General features: G+C 37.8%; 1 protein-coding gene across 2 annotated transcripts; it reads right to left on the bottom strand.

The window, feature by feature from the left end:
* Positions 1–225: 225 nt before the first annotated feature.
* Positions 226–13679, bottom strand: LOC147303326 (N-formyl peptide receptor 1-like). Of its 2 annotated transcripts, none has more exons than XM_086281004.1 (3): positions 13533–13679; positions 5218–5398; positions 226–3139 (listed from the first exon to the last, which is right to left on the bottom strand). In XM_086281004.1, exons 2-3 carry the CDS (start codon positions 5389–5391, stop codon positions 2246–2248), a joined length of 1068 nt encoding a protein of 355 aa, XP_086137130.1. In that variant the 5' UTR covers positions 5392–5398; positions 13533–13679; the 3' UTR covers positions 226–2245. The 2 variants fall into 2 exon arrangements, with proteins under 2 accessions (XP_086137130.1, XP_086137129.1); XM_086281003.1 differs by lacking the exon at positions 13533–13679 and adding an exon at positions 7812–7952.
* Between the last annotated feature and the right edge of the window lie 241 nt (positions 13680–13920).

Raw genomic sequence — 13920 nt, 5'->3', positions numbered from 1 at the left:
TCAGTATGGTTAAGGTTATGGTTGTGGAAATTCAGTGGCAAATCTGTAAAAGGAAGCAAACTCTGGTGCTCTATGTCAAAGAGAAATATCTCCGTCCATATAATACAACTTGAACACGTTTACTTCCTGTGTGATTTACACTGAATGTCAGAAGGATTTCAATTAGTAGTTGAGCTTTTTATTGTAAACATAAAACACAAAAGCAATTTTATTTTTTCAGTTTTTAATGAACACTGTGTTTCTTAAAGCACAGACATATTGCAGACCTTCGCACAATGACACTTCAAAATTAAACTTTATCAATATAATCCCATAGACAGTGCTATTTACAAAGTCATATGTTATATTTCAGTTATTTACAAAAACCCACGTGCACATCATTGCAGCTACTCTGTTTAGCTTTAATCATATTTTTATGGCAGAAATGTTATTAAACAAAAGGAACAGCAGGTTTCAGATAAACGGTTTTATTGTAAACAGAGGTAGTGATGTGTAAGCAGCTGAGTAAATACTCTGGTGCTGTGTTTTATAGGCTGGTTGCTATGGATTGATATTAACTAGATTCCATGTTCATAATATTTGACTGCCATAAAAGTCTCAGCCCACTCTCCCTCTTAAGTAGCAGTAAGATACACACAGGATGGATGAAATACTTTTGACGCATTTCTCATGGTAACGAAAAACAAAAACCACACGATGCAGCTTGGTACACTGCACAGTTTCCATTCATCTAACTTTCAGAATGACCTCTATACACAAGACAGAGTCATGACTAAAGCTATTACTGGCTTTTCTTTTAGTAGTCTCACTTCCCTCTGCTTCATCACAGTTCCACTTTTCTTCTGTGACTTCAATTACATGTTCAAAAACACAACTCAGAAATGTGACATCCAAGGCTCTACTAACACACTCACATCTATGGGCAATATAGAGTCACCAGTTAACCTAACACCACTATCTGCATGTCTGTGGACTGTGGGAGGAACGCAGAGTACCCAGAGAGAACCCACACAAACACAGGAAAAACAAGCAAACTCCACACTGGCCTGTGAGTGAGGCCACAGTGCTAACCACTATATCACGTGCTGCCCACTTTGAACAACATAAAATGTAAAACAGCTTTGCAATATATCAACACAATAGCTTTTTCTTAAAAATAAATATTTTCAAAAATGACTTGCTCACATTTTGGAATTTTTCAAATGCACCACCAGGAAATAAAATCTGGTTTGAGAAGGAAAATGTGAAAGAAGGAGTGTCCCAGTACTTGAATTACAACATTAGTTGTTTTAATATTTTTTGCCCACTATGCAGAAATCAAGTACAAAGTGACCATCTTTATTTTTTTAAGTACACTTTTCATCTGGAGTCAAATAAGTCCTGCTCAAAACCGTATAGGTACAGATGAACTATTCTGCTTATATGCTTGTAGAAAAACCTAAAGACCAAAAGAGGAGTGGACTGCATTAGACTGCATTCTACTACTTGGCATAATTTAGATCGCTATCCTTCACATCTTACTTTTACACTTTACTGATATTAATCAATGGATAAAATAAATAAATAACCCTTTGTTTGGTGGTTGGATGCTAATTATGGCTTTAGTTACAAAAAAGTTGCAGTTATTAACATAAAAATTCCATATCAGTAAACAACAGTAGACTATTTTCTCTTTGTTGAACAAACAAAACAAACACGAAAAATAAAACTGTGCAGTAACTGTACAAGCAGGCTGTCCAAGACGTCTGTATATCATTGAGCATTGTCTGACAGGCTTCTGTGTCAGTGTGTGACCCCAGCTATTCAAGCTTGTTAGCATTAGCTGATTATTAGTATGCTGCCCTCTTGTCTAATCTAAACATATTTTTTCTTTGTTTTCTTGAATTATTTTATCCATATAAACTTACCTGTTTAAATCTGGTTCTTTAGTCCCTAGGTTGGTGTGGATAGTAATACCACAATCGTGTAGTACTTTGATATCATGGAGGGGTGTCAGTTTGATAATTTATCTAATATACTCATTTTGTCCTTATCCTCTCTTGTGATACATCAACCCAGCTAATCCAGGTTAAGGTGGACACGAACACTTCTCACAGCTCCTTTTTTTTTGAGCCACTGTGGATCAATCCAATCATAGGTGAAGACTTTCTATTTATTTCATTACCAGTGTACGTATCATATAATGATGATATTGTCATAGGTTTGAAACATGTCCTGCAAGCTTCAGGATCAATAGAGGGAAAACTTAAACTTTAGCCACACCCATTGCTGTCAGACCTGATCCCGCCGCTATGAGAGTGCTGTGCTTTGACACCGAGGTTTCATCCAAAGAGCGATCGTTGGAGTGAGTTGTCTGTCCATCAACATCGTCTGCAAGAGCTCTTTTGTAAACACCCATCAGACTCTGCCTGAATCGCCCCCTCACATCTAGCCCCATGCAGAAGTACAACAATGGGTTCACACAGCTGTTAAAGTAGGCAACGCCCTTTGCTACAGGGTACCAGATTTTCACCACTGCATTTTTATTGTCCACCATCTTCACCAGTAAGAGGCAATGGTAAGGTGCCCAACACAGGAAGAAGGCAATGACCAAACTTGCTAGTATACGCAGGGGGCGGGATTTCCCTGACAGGCGGGTGCGTCTGATTCCTACAGCGGCCAAGATATAACAGACCAGAATCACCATGAAGGGAATTATGAAGCCACACAGGAAGCGGATGGAGTAGAGAGCAGCTTTGGTGCTGTTGTACCCCTCTGCCTTCTCCTTCGGATCCACAGAGCACTTACTCAGGTTCTTCTTGCCCAGGTAGACTTGGCGATGGATGAAGTAGGGAATGCTTAAGAGGATCGCTGCGATCCAGATGCAGACCGCCACCATCCTCGCTACCCACATGGTGCGTCGACGCTTTGTGAAGACGGGCTGCCAGATGCAGAGCACTCGATCCAGACTGATCACAGCCAGCAGGAAGACAGAGCAGAACATGTTGGCATATTTGAAGAAGCCATTGAACTTGCAGACGAAGAGACCAAAAGGCCAGTGCTCAAAGAAGAGCTTCTTAGTGAGAGAGAAAACTCGTGTAAAGCAGAAGATCAGGTCTGCTATCGCCAGATTCACTAACCACACGTTGGTGACCTTTGGCTGTGGATGAAGAAGAAAATAAAACAACAATGATAACAGGAACATAAAGAAAATCAAAGCCATTATTTAAATGAAGCATGTAACCTGATTTTGATGGCACTGAATTGCCATTATCATTTGTGCATCACTAGTACGCGCCCTCATCTGCTGTTTTTACCTGGAAACAGTTTGGCCTTAAACCTGGTAACCACCCATTACTAGTGCTGTCCTGCAGGGGTAAAGTAAGTACCTTGAGAAAAGTGTTAACCATGTCCTATTGGGTCAGGTAGAGGGGATCGATATGTTTGCAACAATAACAACTGACTACTCAGTGGACTGACCACATTCAAAACTGTTAGTTAAATAAATAAATATATATATATATATATATATATATATATATATATATATATATATATATATATATATATATATATATATATATATATATATATATATATATATATATATATATATATATATATATTTAGCCACACTATCCACTTTTACAAGCAACAAATCCCCAGTCAGGCATAATGTGTTGTGAGTAATTCCTCATAATTTCTTCTTCTTACAGATTCACGGATTCCTTTAGGATTCACCACAATGATTCGCCTCCTTGGTGGGTTTCCTCTTTTCCTCATCTTTTCCCCCTTTGCCTCCAAACTGCTCAGCCCCAGCTGTTTCTCTGCTGCACTAATTTTTAATCTTGTTCATTCTGATCACTCCCAATAAAAATCCTGGCATCTTCAGCACTTCACTCAGCCTCCTGCCTTTTCGTTAATGTCACTGTATTCAAACCATTAATCATAGCATGTCTCACTAAACCTTCTCTTGTAAATCTCCTCTTTCACTCTTGCTACTTTCTTCTTCTCTGTTTTTTCTTGTTAGTTTGGATAGTTGAACACAGGTAGTGAAGGCAGATGAGTTCAAATATCTCGACTCCCTGCATGTCCATCAGTTTCACACACATGTATTTGGTCTTGATTTTACTGACTTTCATTCCACATCTCTCCAGAGCATACCTCCACCTCTCCAGGCTCACTTGCTCTCACTATGATCACAATGTTATTTGCAAACATCACAGTCCACAGAGACTCTTGCCAGACTTAATCTTTCAGCCTGTCCAGCAGTACTTCAAACAAAAAGGGCCCAGATTCCTGATGCCTTCAACCCATCTGTAACTCTTATCACACATCCTACCACCATCTCACTGTCCTCATGTCGTCATGTCCTGCACCACCCTCACATACTTCTCTACCATTCCTGACTTCCTCATACAGTTTCACAGTTCCTCTCATGGAACCTATCATATGCTTTGTCTAAATCCACAAAGATACAGAACAACTACTTCTGACTGTCTCTGTACTTCTCCATCGACACTCTCAAGACAAGACAAGACGTGACATTATTATTCCTCTTTCTCTTCACAGAGCCAAGTTTCTGCTCACTGATCATTACTTCTCTTGTTAACCCTTTGCCAAACTCTTATTTCTTTAGCTATGACACACTTGGACATAAGCTTTTTAGGACTTAAGTTGATTTCCTTATACGCGAGTTTTGCCTATTTTGAAGGTTAAATTAAAAAAGGATTGCGTGAGATAAAACGTTGACTAGAATTGCATTTTTAATTTGTATCACTTTTCATGAATAATCCCACATTTTAAATCATCTTACAAAGTTTTAGCATTAGCAAAAACAGCTAGTGTTTATATGAGTGTGAATCTTATGTTATGTAACAAAGAAAAGAGCCCCTATACTCAAGTGAATTATCCCGGTTACAGCTCCCTGCAAAAGTTACAAGCAGGGGACAAATTGTTGTTGTTGTTTTCTTTTATTTTAAGTTGCTTTGGGTTTCCTGTGTTGGTGCTGTGACACTGACAAAGTCACATATCTGTGCTGTCTTCTATCCCAATATGTTATTACCCAAATGTTACTGACGCTTATCAATCAATCAATAAATCCCGCCTTTATTTGTCACATGCAATGTTACACATACATGTTACCTGCAGTGAAAACCTGCAGTCTTATAGGGAGTTGTAAAATATTAAACTGTAAATATTAAGTTATTTCAAATATATGACACACTCCATATCTACCTTAAGTTTGAATCCAGCCACCCAGATCACCACAGAGTTCCCTGTGATGCCGAGTACAACAGTCAGTGTGTACAGGATGATGCTGACATTGTCCATGATGGCATCAATGTCCACCGCCTGGTCATCCTTAGAAGACTTGAGTGTGTGGGTGGGCAGAGAAGTATTTGGAAACATTGTGTGGCTGGAAAAGAGAAAACAGAAAAGGGCCAAAATGTCAGGCATGTTACTTATTGTGTAATTCAACCGAGAGACGGGAAGAAAACACAAGAGTCTATATTAAAAACAAATATAGATTAACAGACTCCACCTATAAACCAACTTTTTTCTGATTGACGGAGCCTATCTGTATAAAGTTAGGCATGAGATCACCATATGACCTCGCTGACATCCTAAAGACTAAAGAGCAGGAAAAATGTTTAGAGCAGGTCCATGGTTTCACATGGCTCTGCAGATCCCCGAGTTTTAGTTTGTTTTTTAGTTTTGGAGCCCTGTTTTATACATCATATTCATACCTATAGGAAATATAGAATAACCAATTAACCTAACCCCAAGCTGGAGTACCTGTGAGTACCCACACAGACACAAAGAGAACATGCAATGATGCAGATGGTGGATTTAAACCCAGGACATTTTTGCTGTGAGGCAACAGTGCTAATCATGAGCTCACCGTGCTGCTTATGTGTGTATATGTATATCTATATATATTTTTTCCTTCCACTCTTTTTCAGCTCTGTCTTTATACGTTATAATCCTGTTCTCCTATAGATGGTTTTAAATGTTTAATATTCCTTTTTCTGTTTTACTGTCTTCTTTTTTTTAGTATTGCCTGTTTGCTTGTCTGTTCACTTCCTGTTTTACTTTGGTTGTTGGTTTTGTTTTTTCTCTTGTTTTCAGTTTATTTCTGTGACTGTCTGTCTCGTTTTCACTCCTGTCTTTTTTAGTCCGTATTCCAGGAAGCAGACTGAACAATCTGAGTTTAATCAGGAACTCTGAGTTTTCAGTTCCACTGCAAGGAAACTGTCCGATAGTCTGAAGATTTAACTCTGAGCTGAGAATAAATCAGTGATGTAATCATTGTTCCCACACTTACTATTTTTATTAACCATGAAGTTGTCAGTGGAACAAACCCACATTTTACTGGGATATCAGGATCAATTTCTGCAGAATAATTCACCTCGCTCTGAACTTTGACAGCGGCAGGAGCAGCAGGAAGGAAGGAATCAGAGATAAACTCAAAGAGAAACTATCCAGTTAAGTTCACAGAGTCTGTAACGCCGTAACTGACTCAGAGTTGAAGTAAACTCTCTTTCTGGAACACACTAAGGCTCTGCTCTGGTTGGCTCCTGAGTTTTTCCAAAGTATTAGTTTAGCTCCTGTGTGTTTTATGGATGCCTGTGTTTCCCTTTAACTAAATAAAGGTTTTTGGCTTTTTGGCTGTGTGCTTGTCTCGCTTTACAGTCCTCTCAACACTGCTTATCGAGACACAGGTTACTTGTGTATATACAGAGACAACTGTATTTGAAGTCATATTAAAGTTGAGCTTGCATGATTATAACGGTATAAGACAGAAAATAATGAAAAGCAGAATAAGAACCACTTTAAGTAGATAAATGTATACATTCATTAGTCTCATAGGTATACGATTAAGTTATACGATGCATGATGCACAAGTTAAACAAACACCTATCAAAGATCAGATATGGACATATATCACACTTTTTAATATCCAGCATTCATCAGAAACGGTTATATTACACAGGTGTGGGTATTTTAAACACTGGAAAACAGCCAGTCAGTTTCTTTCGTCCCATAACATACGGGCAGATTATCTGCACAGTCGTGTTTACACTTCTCCATTATTCACATGTAGGTGAAATTTTTCAGAAGCATGTCTTATTTCCTTCCTGAAAGTTCTTGGTCAGTTAATATTTTAGAGACTTCTCTATATGTGCACTAATGCAGTGCAGTGTTGCTAACTATGTTGCTTACATGCTAAAAATATTTCAGGCACTTCAAACACTTTCCACAGACCTCCCGTGCAAGTGGAAAAAAATCCCCTGACCTGCTCAGAAAACTGCCGAAATGGTACCAAGTGGCTTGTGGGGTGTGTGAAGAGTCTTTATATACTTTGAGATCTCCAGACACCTTACTGCATACTGTTTTGTCATTTAAACATTAGAAATGTGTCATTGCTAATATTATCTTTAACAGTGGTTATAGGATGTTGTTCCTGGCACAATTTTCAGAAGAGTTACAGATTTACATTTTTAAACACACTCAATGCACATGTTTAGCTGTCACTCTAGGACAAAGGTCTGATAATGAGAGTTTAAAGGGCCAAAAAAGTCTAAAATCAAAATTATTATGATTCTAATGAGGAGACCGAGTTTCTTTCAGAATAAATGCATGGAACCCTCAAAGACCCGAGTCAGTTTAGATAAATTTGATTTAGCTCAGCTATAGTGAAAGTGCCGACAAAACAATCAACAACTGTGGTGGCCTCAGCACAAAGCTATGAAGTGCAGCACAAGATTAACAAAACCTTACTTGATAAAATGTGCTTCCAGAGGTCATAAATGAAAAAGTGATCTTACCACTGCAAGCAAATACTGTTGAGCTTTAAAGAAAAAGAGCCCAGCTGTCGAGCACAAACATGGTTTCTGCTGTTTAGAGAAGCAAAGCTGCTGCAAGGGGAAATGAACATGGCACTGCAGTGAGTGCACAGCCTACTTCAACCACAGATAAAAAAACAAAACAGTAAAAACCCTGCATTGTGTCTGAATGTCTCTGTAAACCAGATAAACGGCATTTTACATCCATGCCTAGACTTGTTTATCATTCAGCCGGTAATGAAATCTTCGTAGGAAGAAATTAGGGTTTCAAAAAATAATTAGACTAATTCAGTTTCTGACAAAGTGTGAAAAAAAGCTCAGATTTGCTCCTTCTGTTTTTAAGTTGCAGGACTAAATGATAACCAGAAGTGTTCTTCCATAACCATATTCTTTGTCTACAAATCACTTCAACATTTTATCCTTTTGGACATTTTCATGAAAAATTTAAAGTAATTAAATGGCTCTAGTTTCAGAATCTTGTTTTGTGGGCTCAGAGTGGCTCTGAGGCTGTTTACGCTGAAATTCAACTGTACATTTGTGGTAGATTTGAAGAAATTCCCCTAATGCAGCAATATCAAAAGTGTGGGCTGTGGCCTGACAGGGCCATGATGATAAGAGTGAGTGGACTGCAAGTGATGAAGTCCTCTCAGTGAACCCGTCTCACTGACGACGCTACGTCCAGATGAACAAAATCAACTTTCTGAGACTAAACTAAAAAACTTAAAAAAGAAAAAAAGAATTAATGAAGCTAAATTATTAGATTAAAATGTGACAGGACTGTGTAAGACTTGTTTTTGAATTGGCTGGGCTGTCTGAAATATGGGTTACTGTGGGTTAAAAAAAAGTTGGTCTGCAGGACAAACCAAAAAGTGCAATGGCTCAGTTGTTCACATAGCAGCCAAGATGGCCGAGATCAGAGGAGGCGTCATCTGACCTTTTTAAACCCAAGAGATAATGTGACTGAGGAAGTGTGTCATCAGTCTGTGAAGGACAGCAGATACAAATGCTTAACAAACCACAGATTTCTACCAGTGCTTTAAAGAATTCACACTCATATTTAATATATAGTGTAACCGTGTGCCAGCAAGTACGGTCAGAAAGAAAATAGCCTAAAAACAGTCAATAGCTTATAGCTGCGTTTTCCAAAAACTGCTGTGAGATTATGTTGCTACATGAGATACTGTTATAGTCATTAGTGTTTAGATTTTTTGTGTTTGTCAAACTTGTTGATTTCTTGGTTATTTTAACAGTGAGTTATATTTCTTTTCATGTCATTGATTCCAGTTTTAACTTTGTGGTTTTCTTGGGAATGACTGCGATTCTCTGGTTTGGTTCCCGTTTAACACGATCTGTTTATAAAGGGACTTTAACTTCTGCATGTTTTTGTTTTCTGTCTTTACTCTGTCACTGGGCTTATCTGTTGTCCTGTTATGCCTCCCCCCATGTTAGTTCATTCTTGTTTACTATTTCAGTTTCATATTTTATATCTTCTTCCCTTTGCCCTTTGTCAAGACATTTGTGAATTACTATGTGTGTGTTTGGATTAATTTTTTGGTTTGTGGCCTTTTTCCTTTATGTTTTTTCCTCATTCCTAGAAACAGCTTGAAACTGCCTGTTTCTCACATTAGGTCCTCTCTTCTCCATACCTTGACAGATAGACAGCTTATCTTAGTTTAAATAATGAGCAAAATCAAGTCAAGCAAAACATAGTTTTAGAATTCATCTGAGAATCTGAAAACAATCTGAGAAGTGTTTTTGTTACCATCCATCCAAAACATCTCCTGCACAGATGTTTTCTTTCAATTTACCTGTTTTACTGGTATTTTTCAGAGAATTGCCTTTTTGATCAGAAAACCATTTTGTTTATACATTTTCATTAGTAAAAGTGTTAAATTGAAAGTTGGCTACTAATCTGATAACATACTTGCAGCTGTTCAGCAGAAAAGTGCACGTGATCTTAATACAACACGATTGGTTACTTTTATGGCTGTAGAGCATGTAAACAGGCTTCTTATATTTCTTTTAAAATTAACATTCTTGCTAAAACCTTTTAAAGGTGAATGGCTGCAATGACCAGATTATAAAGAAAATTTAAAAAAAATATGTCGGACTTTTTTTTTTTACGCACATAGGTGACACACAGTTGATGTGGTTTGCCAGCAGGAGAGTCAGCAGCCAACCACAGACTTCACAAAACACGAAAGAGATGAAAAGAAGCTCTGAATGTCATTTCCTTTACGTGTGAGGTGTTTTGCATCTGAGGCACGCAGACAAAGAGGCAGGCTGTAGAGTAAATAAACTGTAGAAAACATTTAAATAGAATTTAAATCATCAAATCTTTGTGTTTCTACAACTGCAAAAAGTAAGATCAAACACTGACAGGAAGTGTGAAAATCCTGTTTTGCCTTGTAGATTCGCTTTGCTGTAACAAAGTGTTTCCTTACGTTTGCTTTGCGTGACCATCCGACTGAGAGCTTGAGTTGGGGGGGTGTGGGGGGTGGTGAAGCATGGACACTGCTGCTTTTATGTAAAGTGAGGTGATAAAATGACATATTTAGAGTAAATCCTGCCTGTATGTACCAACACGTTTTTATTGATTTATAGCAGTTAAACTGATTTTATTTTCATTGTGCCAAAGATTAGAACATTAAATCCATTTTACCTGTTTCTCTCACCCAACGTGTTGTGGATGTGATTATGTTCAGTTTAGTTGAATTCAGATTTTATTTATGAAGCACTAAAATCACGATAACAGTCCCAAATCCAAACTGGGAGTTGGATCCACTGAAGAGGAGCCTGAAACCTGAAGGACCGACTTCCGATTCTAATGTTAAATATCCTCAGAACGATAAATAAACCAGCAGTCTTAAAGCAGCGTGCTCTGTCGGATGAACTGAAGGTTTTATGGAATTTTTAGGATATCCCGATAATAATAAATTATTGCATTCTAGAAATAATAGATGCATGAACTAGTCTATTAGCATCACTCTGAGACAGGATGTTTCTGATATGGGAGATAATGAGATAATGTGCAAATGCAGCAAAGAAGATACAAGACTTATCAGGACATCTCTGAAAGTGGTTAAAAACGTAGATAATGCTGCACATTCAGTTTACAGATGGTTATAAAATGATTGATGGGAGTTTTCAATTTCAGGCCTCTGATACTGTTCGTCTTCACTCAGAGAGTCACAGCTCATGTTAATGCTGATGTTTGTTTTTAAACTAATTTACACAAAAATCTCCCCGAGTTTGCAAATTTAACATATGAAAAACGTAATCACTTTTCTAACATTTAATGGATACAGACTGTTTGTGTGTAATGTCATGCTCATTGTTCTTGTTTTGATTCACTGTACATGGCACAGTGTCTTTTGAACTAGAAGCTGATCTCCAGCTTGCATGTGAGTGCATGTGCAATACATTTAGGCTTTTAGGAGCCTTCTATTTGCCTTTAGAGATGGCGAAGCCCTCATTTTGTTAGCACAGTCCCACAGCTGTGTGACAAAGTACCTATTAAAGCTTTTAACTCTGATCTACGGACAGAAACATTACTCTTTGTTTGGTCAGTTAGTCCACTCCTGCTGTACAGCATGGATTGCAGTGAAACTAAACACAGTCAGACTTTGTCCTCATGACAAAACTACAGAATTTGGTACCTTTTCTCTACTGCCAACAGCTTTAAATACAATAAGAGAAGGAACGGGGAGCTTTAATGCAAATGCATCATTACCAAAAAGTAAAAATATAATTTTTTCTGTAATACTGAAAATCACACAAGTATCACAATAATGTAGTAAAAATAATTACAGTAATCACATTACAGCCACAAGTCAAACTTTTTTTTTTTTTGCCTGCAATGAATTCTTTAATTATCCTCAAGACAGAATCGCTGTTACAATCAGCTGCTTTCCATTTGCATGCAGTGAGGCAGAAAATGAGAGAGCAGCCTTCAGTTTATGAGGAGTGGAAATGTGAACATTACTTTTATTTTATTTTATTTAAAACTGCTGCTTTGAACAAGACAGTAGCTGTTGGCAATCCCCTGCAAAGAAAGCAGAAGGCTAACAGGTAAGAACCAGAGTTATGCTAAAGGTGAGTATGCTGACCACATGCATTCATCGGGTAACTAAAGCAGCGATTAACTGTCAGGCTTTGAGCTTGTGCTCATACTTATTTCCAACCCACTGAATGAAGCTCCCCTAGTGCTGGCTTTCAGCTTCGCTGTTGGCTTTGTGTTCTTTTGTGGTCATACTTACACACACACACACACACACACACACACACACACACACACACACACACACACACACACACACACACACACACACAAATATGCTTGTGCATTCATTATGACAGGGATTTGTTCCAGTTTGTGGGACTGTAGCCTTGAGGTATCTTGTTACCTGATAATTATTCACTTTCACGGGTGCTACAGAAGTAACTGATAGATCAAATGTGTAGAATCAATTTATTTCAAATATATGTTAATTACAAGGAAGTGAAATTGTATGCCATCTTTTATTTGATGATCACACAACAATGTGATCATCAATGTGATGATCATGTATGTAAATGCATACAATAATGCATTTACAGTACTGAATTATTTTGACATTATCACAGAAACAGACAACAGATTTTTTTGAGCAGCTTATATCTTTAACAAAAAGAGGGGAACTTTCTGCCCTGTGTCTCTGTGTTTAAATTTAACATATAGGGAACCTGAATGTGTGGTTTGTAGAGGTCACAATTACACATATGTAATATGTGGACATAATCTTAGATGTCTTTTGTGGTAGCCTTTTCTAATAGTATCCTGTATGTAAAAAAACAGTCATGGTGAAATTTCATAAAAGGTACTGTCCATGCACAAAAACATTGTGTAATAACTAGAAATCAAGCTGCTGTTTCTGCATGTTATGTTTGAAACATCAGTATTTACCATAATTCTTGCACGGCTTATAAAATTGGCATATTATCTAAAGCAAGCCTCCACAACAGCCCCAATTTGTCATTTGACCTCTTGGGGAAACTAATTGCTCACACCTGATTTACAGCCTCCTCTAATCTGGGTCACTAACTGTGTTTGTGGTGTTGGTAGTTCTGAAGTATTTGTAATGCGTGTTCTGTTTTTCCAGGTGCTCTATCACCCTCCCACAGTCTAAAGACATATACATTAGATCAACTGATAATTAGAAATTGATTGTCAGTGTGAATGTTTATGTATTTGTGTTGTCCCTGTGATAGACTGCTGAGTACCCAACCTTTCCCTCATTGTCAGCTGAGGTAGGTTACCTCCCCAACCCTGCACTGAATTAGTGGTTAATAAAATGAATGGATGTGTTGATAAATGTTCAAAAGTGTTCTGCCTACTGAACCTGTAGCATCTAATGCATCAAATCTTTAATCATTTTCTTTATGAGTGTAGTCTTTAGATTATCATAACATATTTCCCCTTTTTAGTCTAGTATCAATCACAACCACCACCCGATTGTAAGTTCAATCAAATATATACAGCTCAAACTCTTAAGGAATTATATAAGGAAACCCTACCTGTTTTTTTCTTTTTAAAAATTTGGATGATGTAAGAAAACAAAGTGTGTAAAAACTCCACAATACATGTAAAACTTTTGGTCATAAGTGGGAAATATCAAGTAACAATGTCATCTGACAAGTCCAGACAAAGTTCAGAGTCCTTACCTGCAGTTACTGGACTGATCTCTCAGAGCTGAGGTGAGCTTCAGTCGTTGTGGTCAGAGGCAGAAGTGAAGATGTGTGCTCTGTTATCTGTGTCGCAGTTACTTCAAGTGGTTCTCTTTGTATCATGTCTATCACACGCAGACTTCCTCTCTGTGTTACTGTCATGTGTCTAGCTTTGTCTTCCTTTCCTCATATAGCTGCTTCTCTTTTTCCACACAAACCCACCCTCACATCGCCTCTCTGTTTGTCAAACACACACACAGATCCAAAAGCACAGACACTGAATGACCAACAAATTAATCAGACTTTAGAGCGATTGCTTTCTTCTTCAGCATCGCATTTATTCAAATGGAGTCGCTGACTTTGCGTAGTTACAGCAGAGGGATTC

The sequence above is a fragment of the Aulonocara sp. 'chitande type north' Nkhata Bay genome, linkage group LG22 (genome assembly GCF_057382095.1).
Source record: "Aulonocara sp. 'chitande type north' Nkhata Bay isolate Kocher_YH1m ecotype deep benthic linkage group LG22, A_spYH_male_GT1.1, whole genome shotgun sequence".
Classification (NCBI taxonomy): domain Eukaryota; kingdom Metazoa; phylum Chordata; class Actinopteri; order Cichliformes; family Cichlidae; genus Aulonocara; species Aulonocara sp. 'chitande type north' Nkhata Bay.
This window is presented reverse-complemented; position numbering and strand designations above follow the sequence as displayed.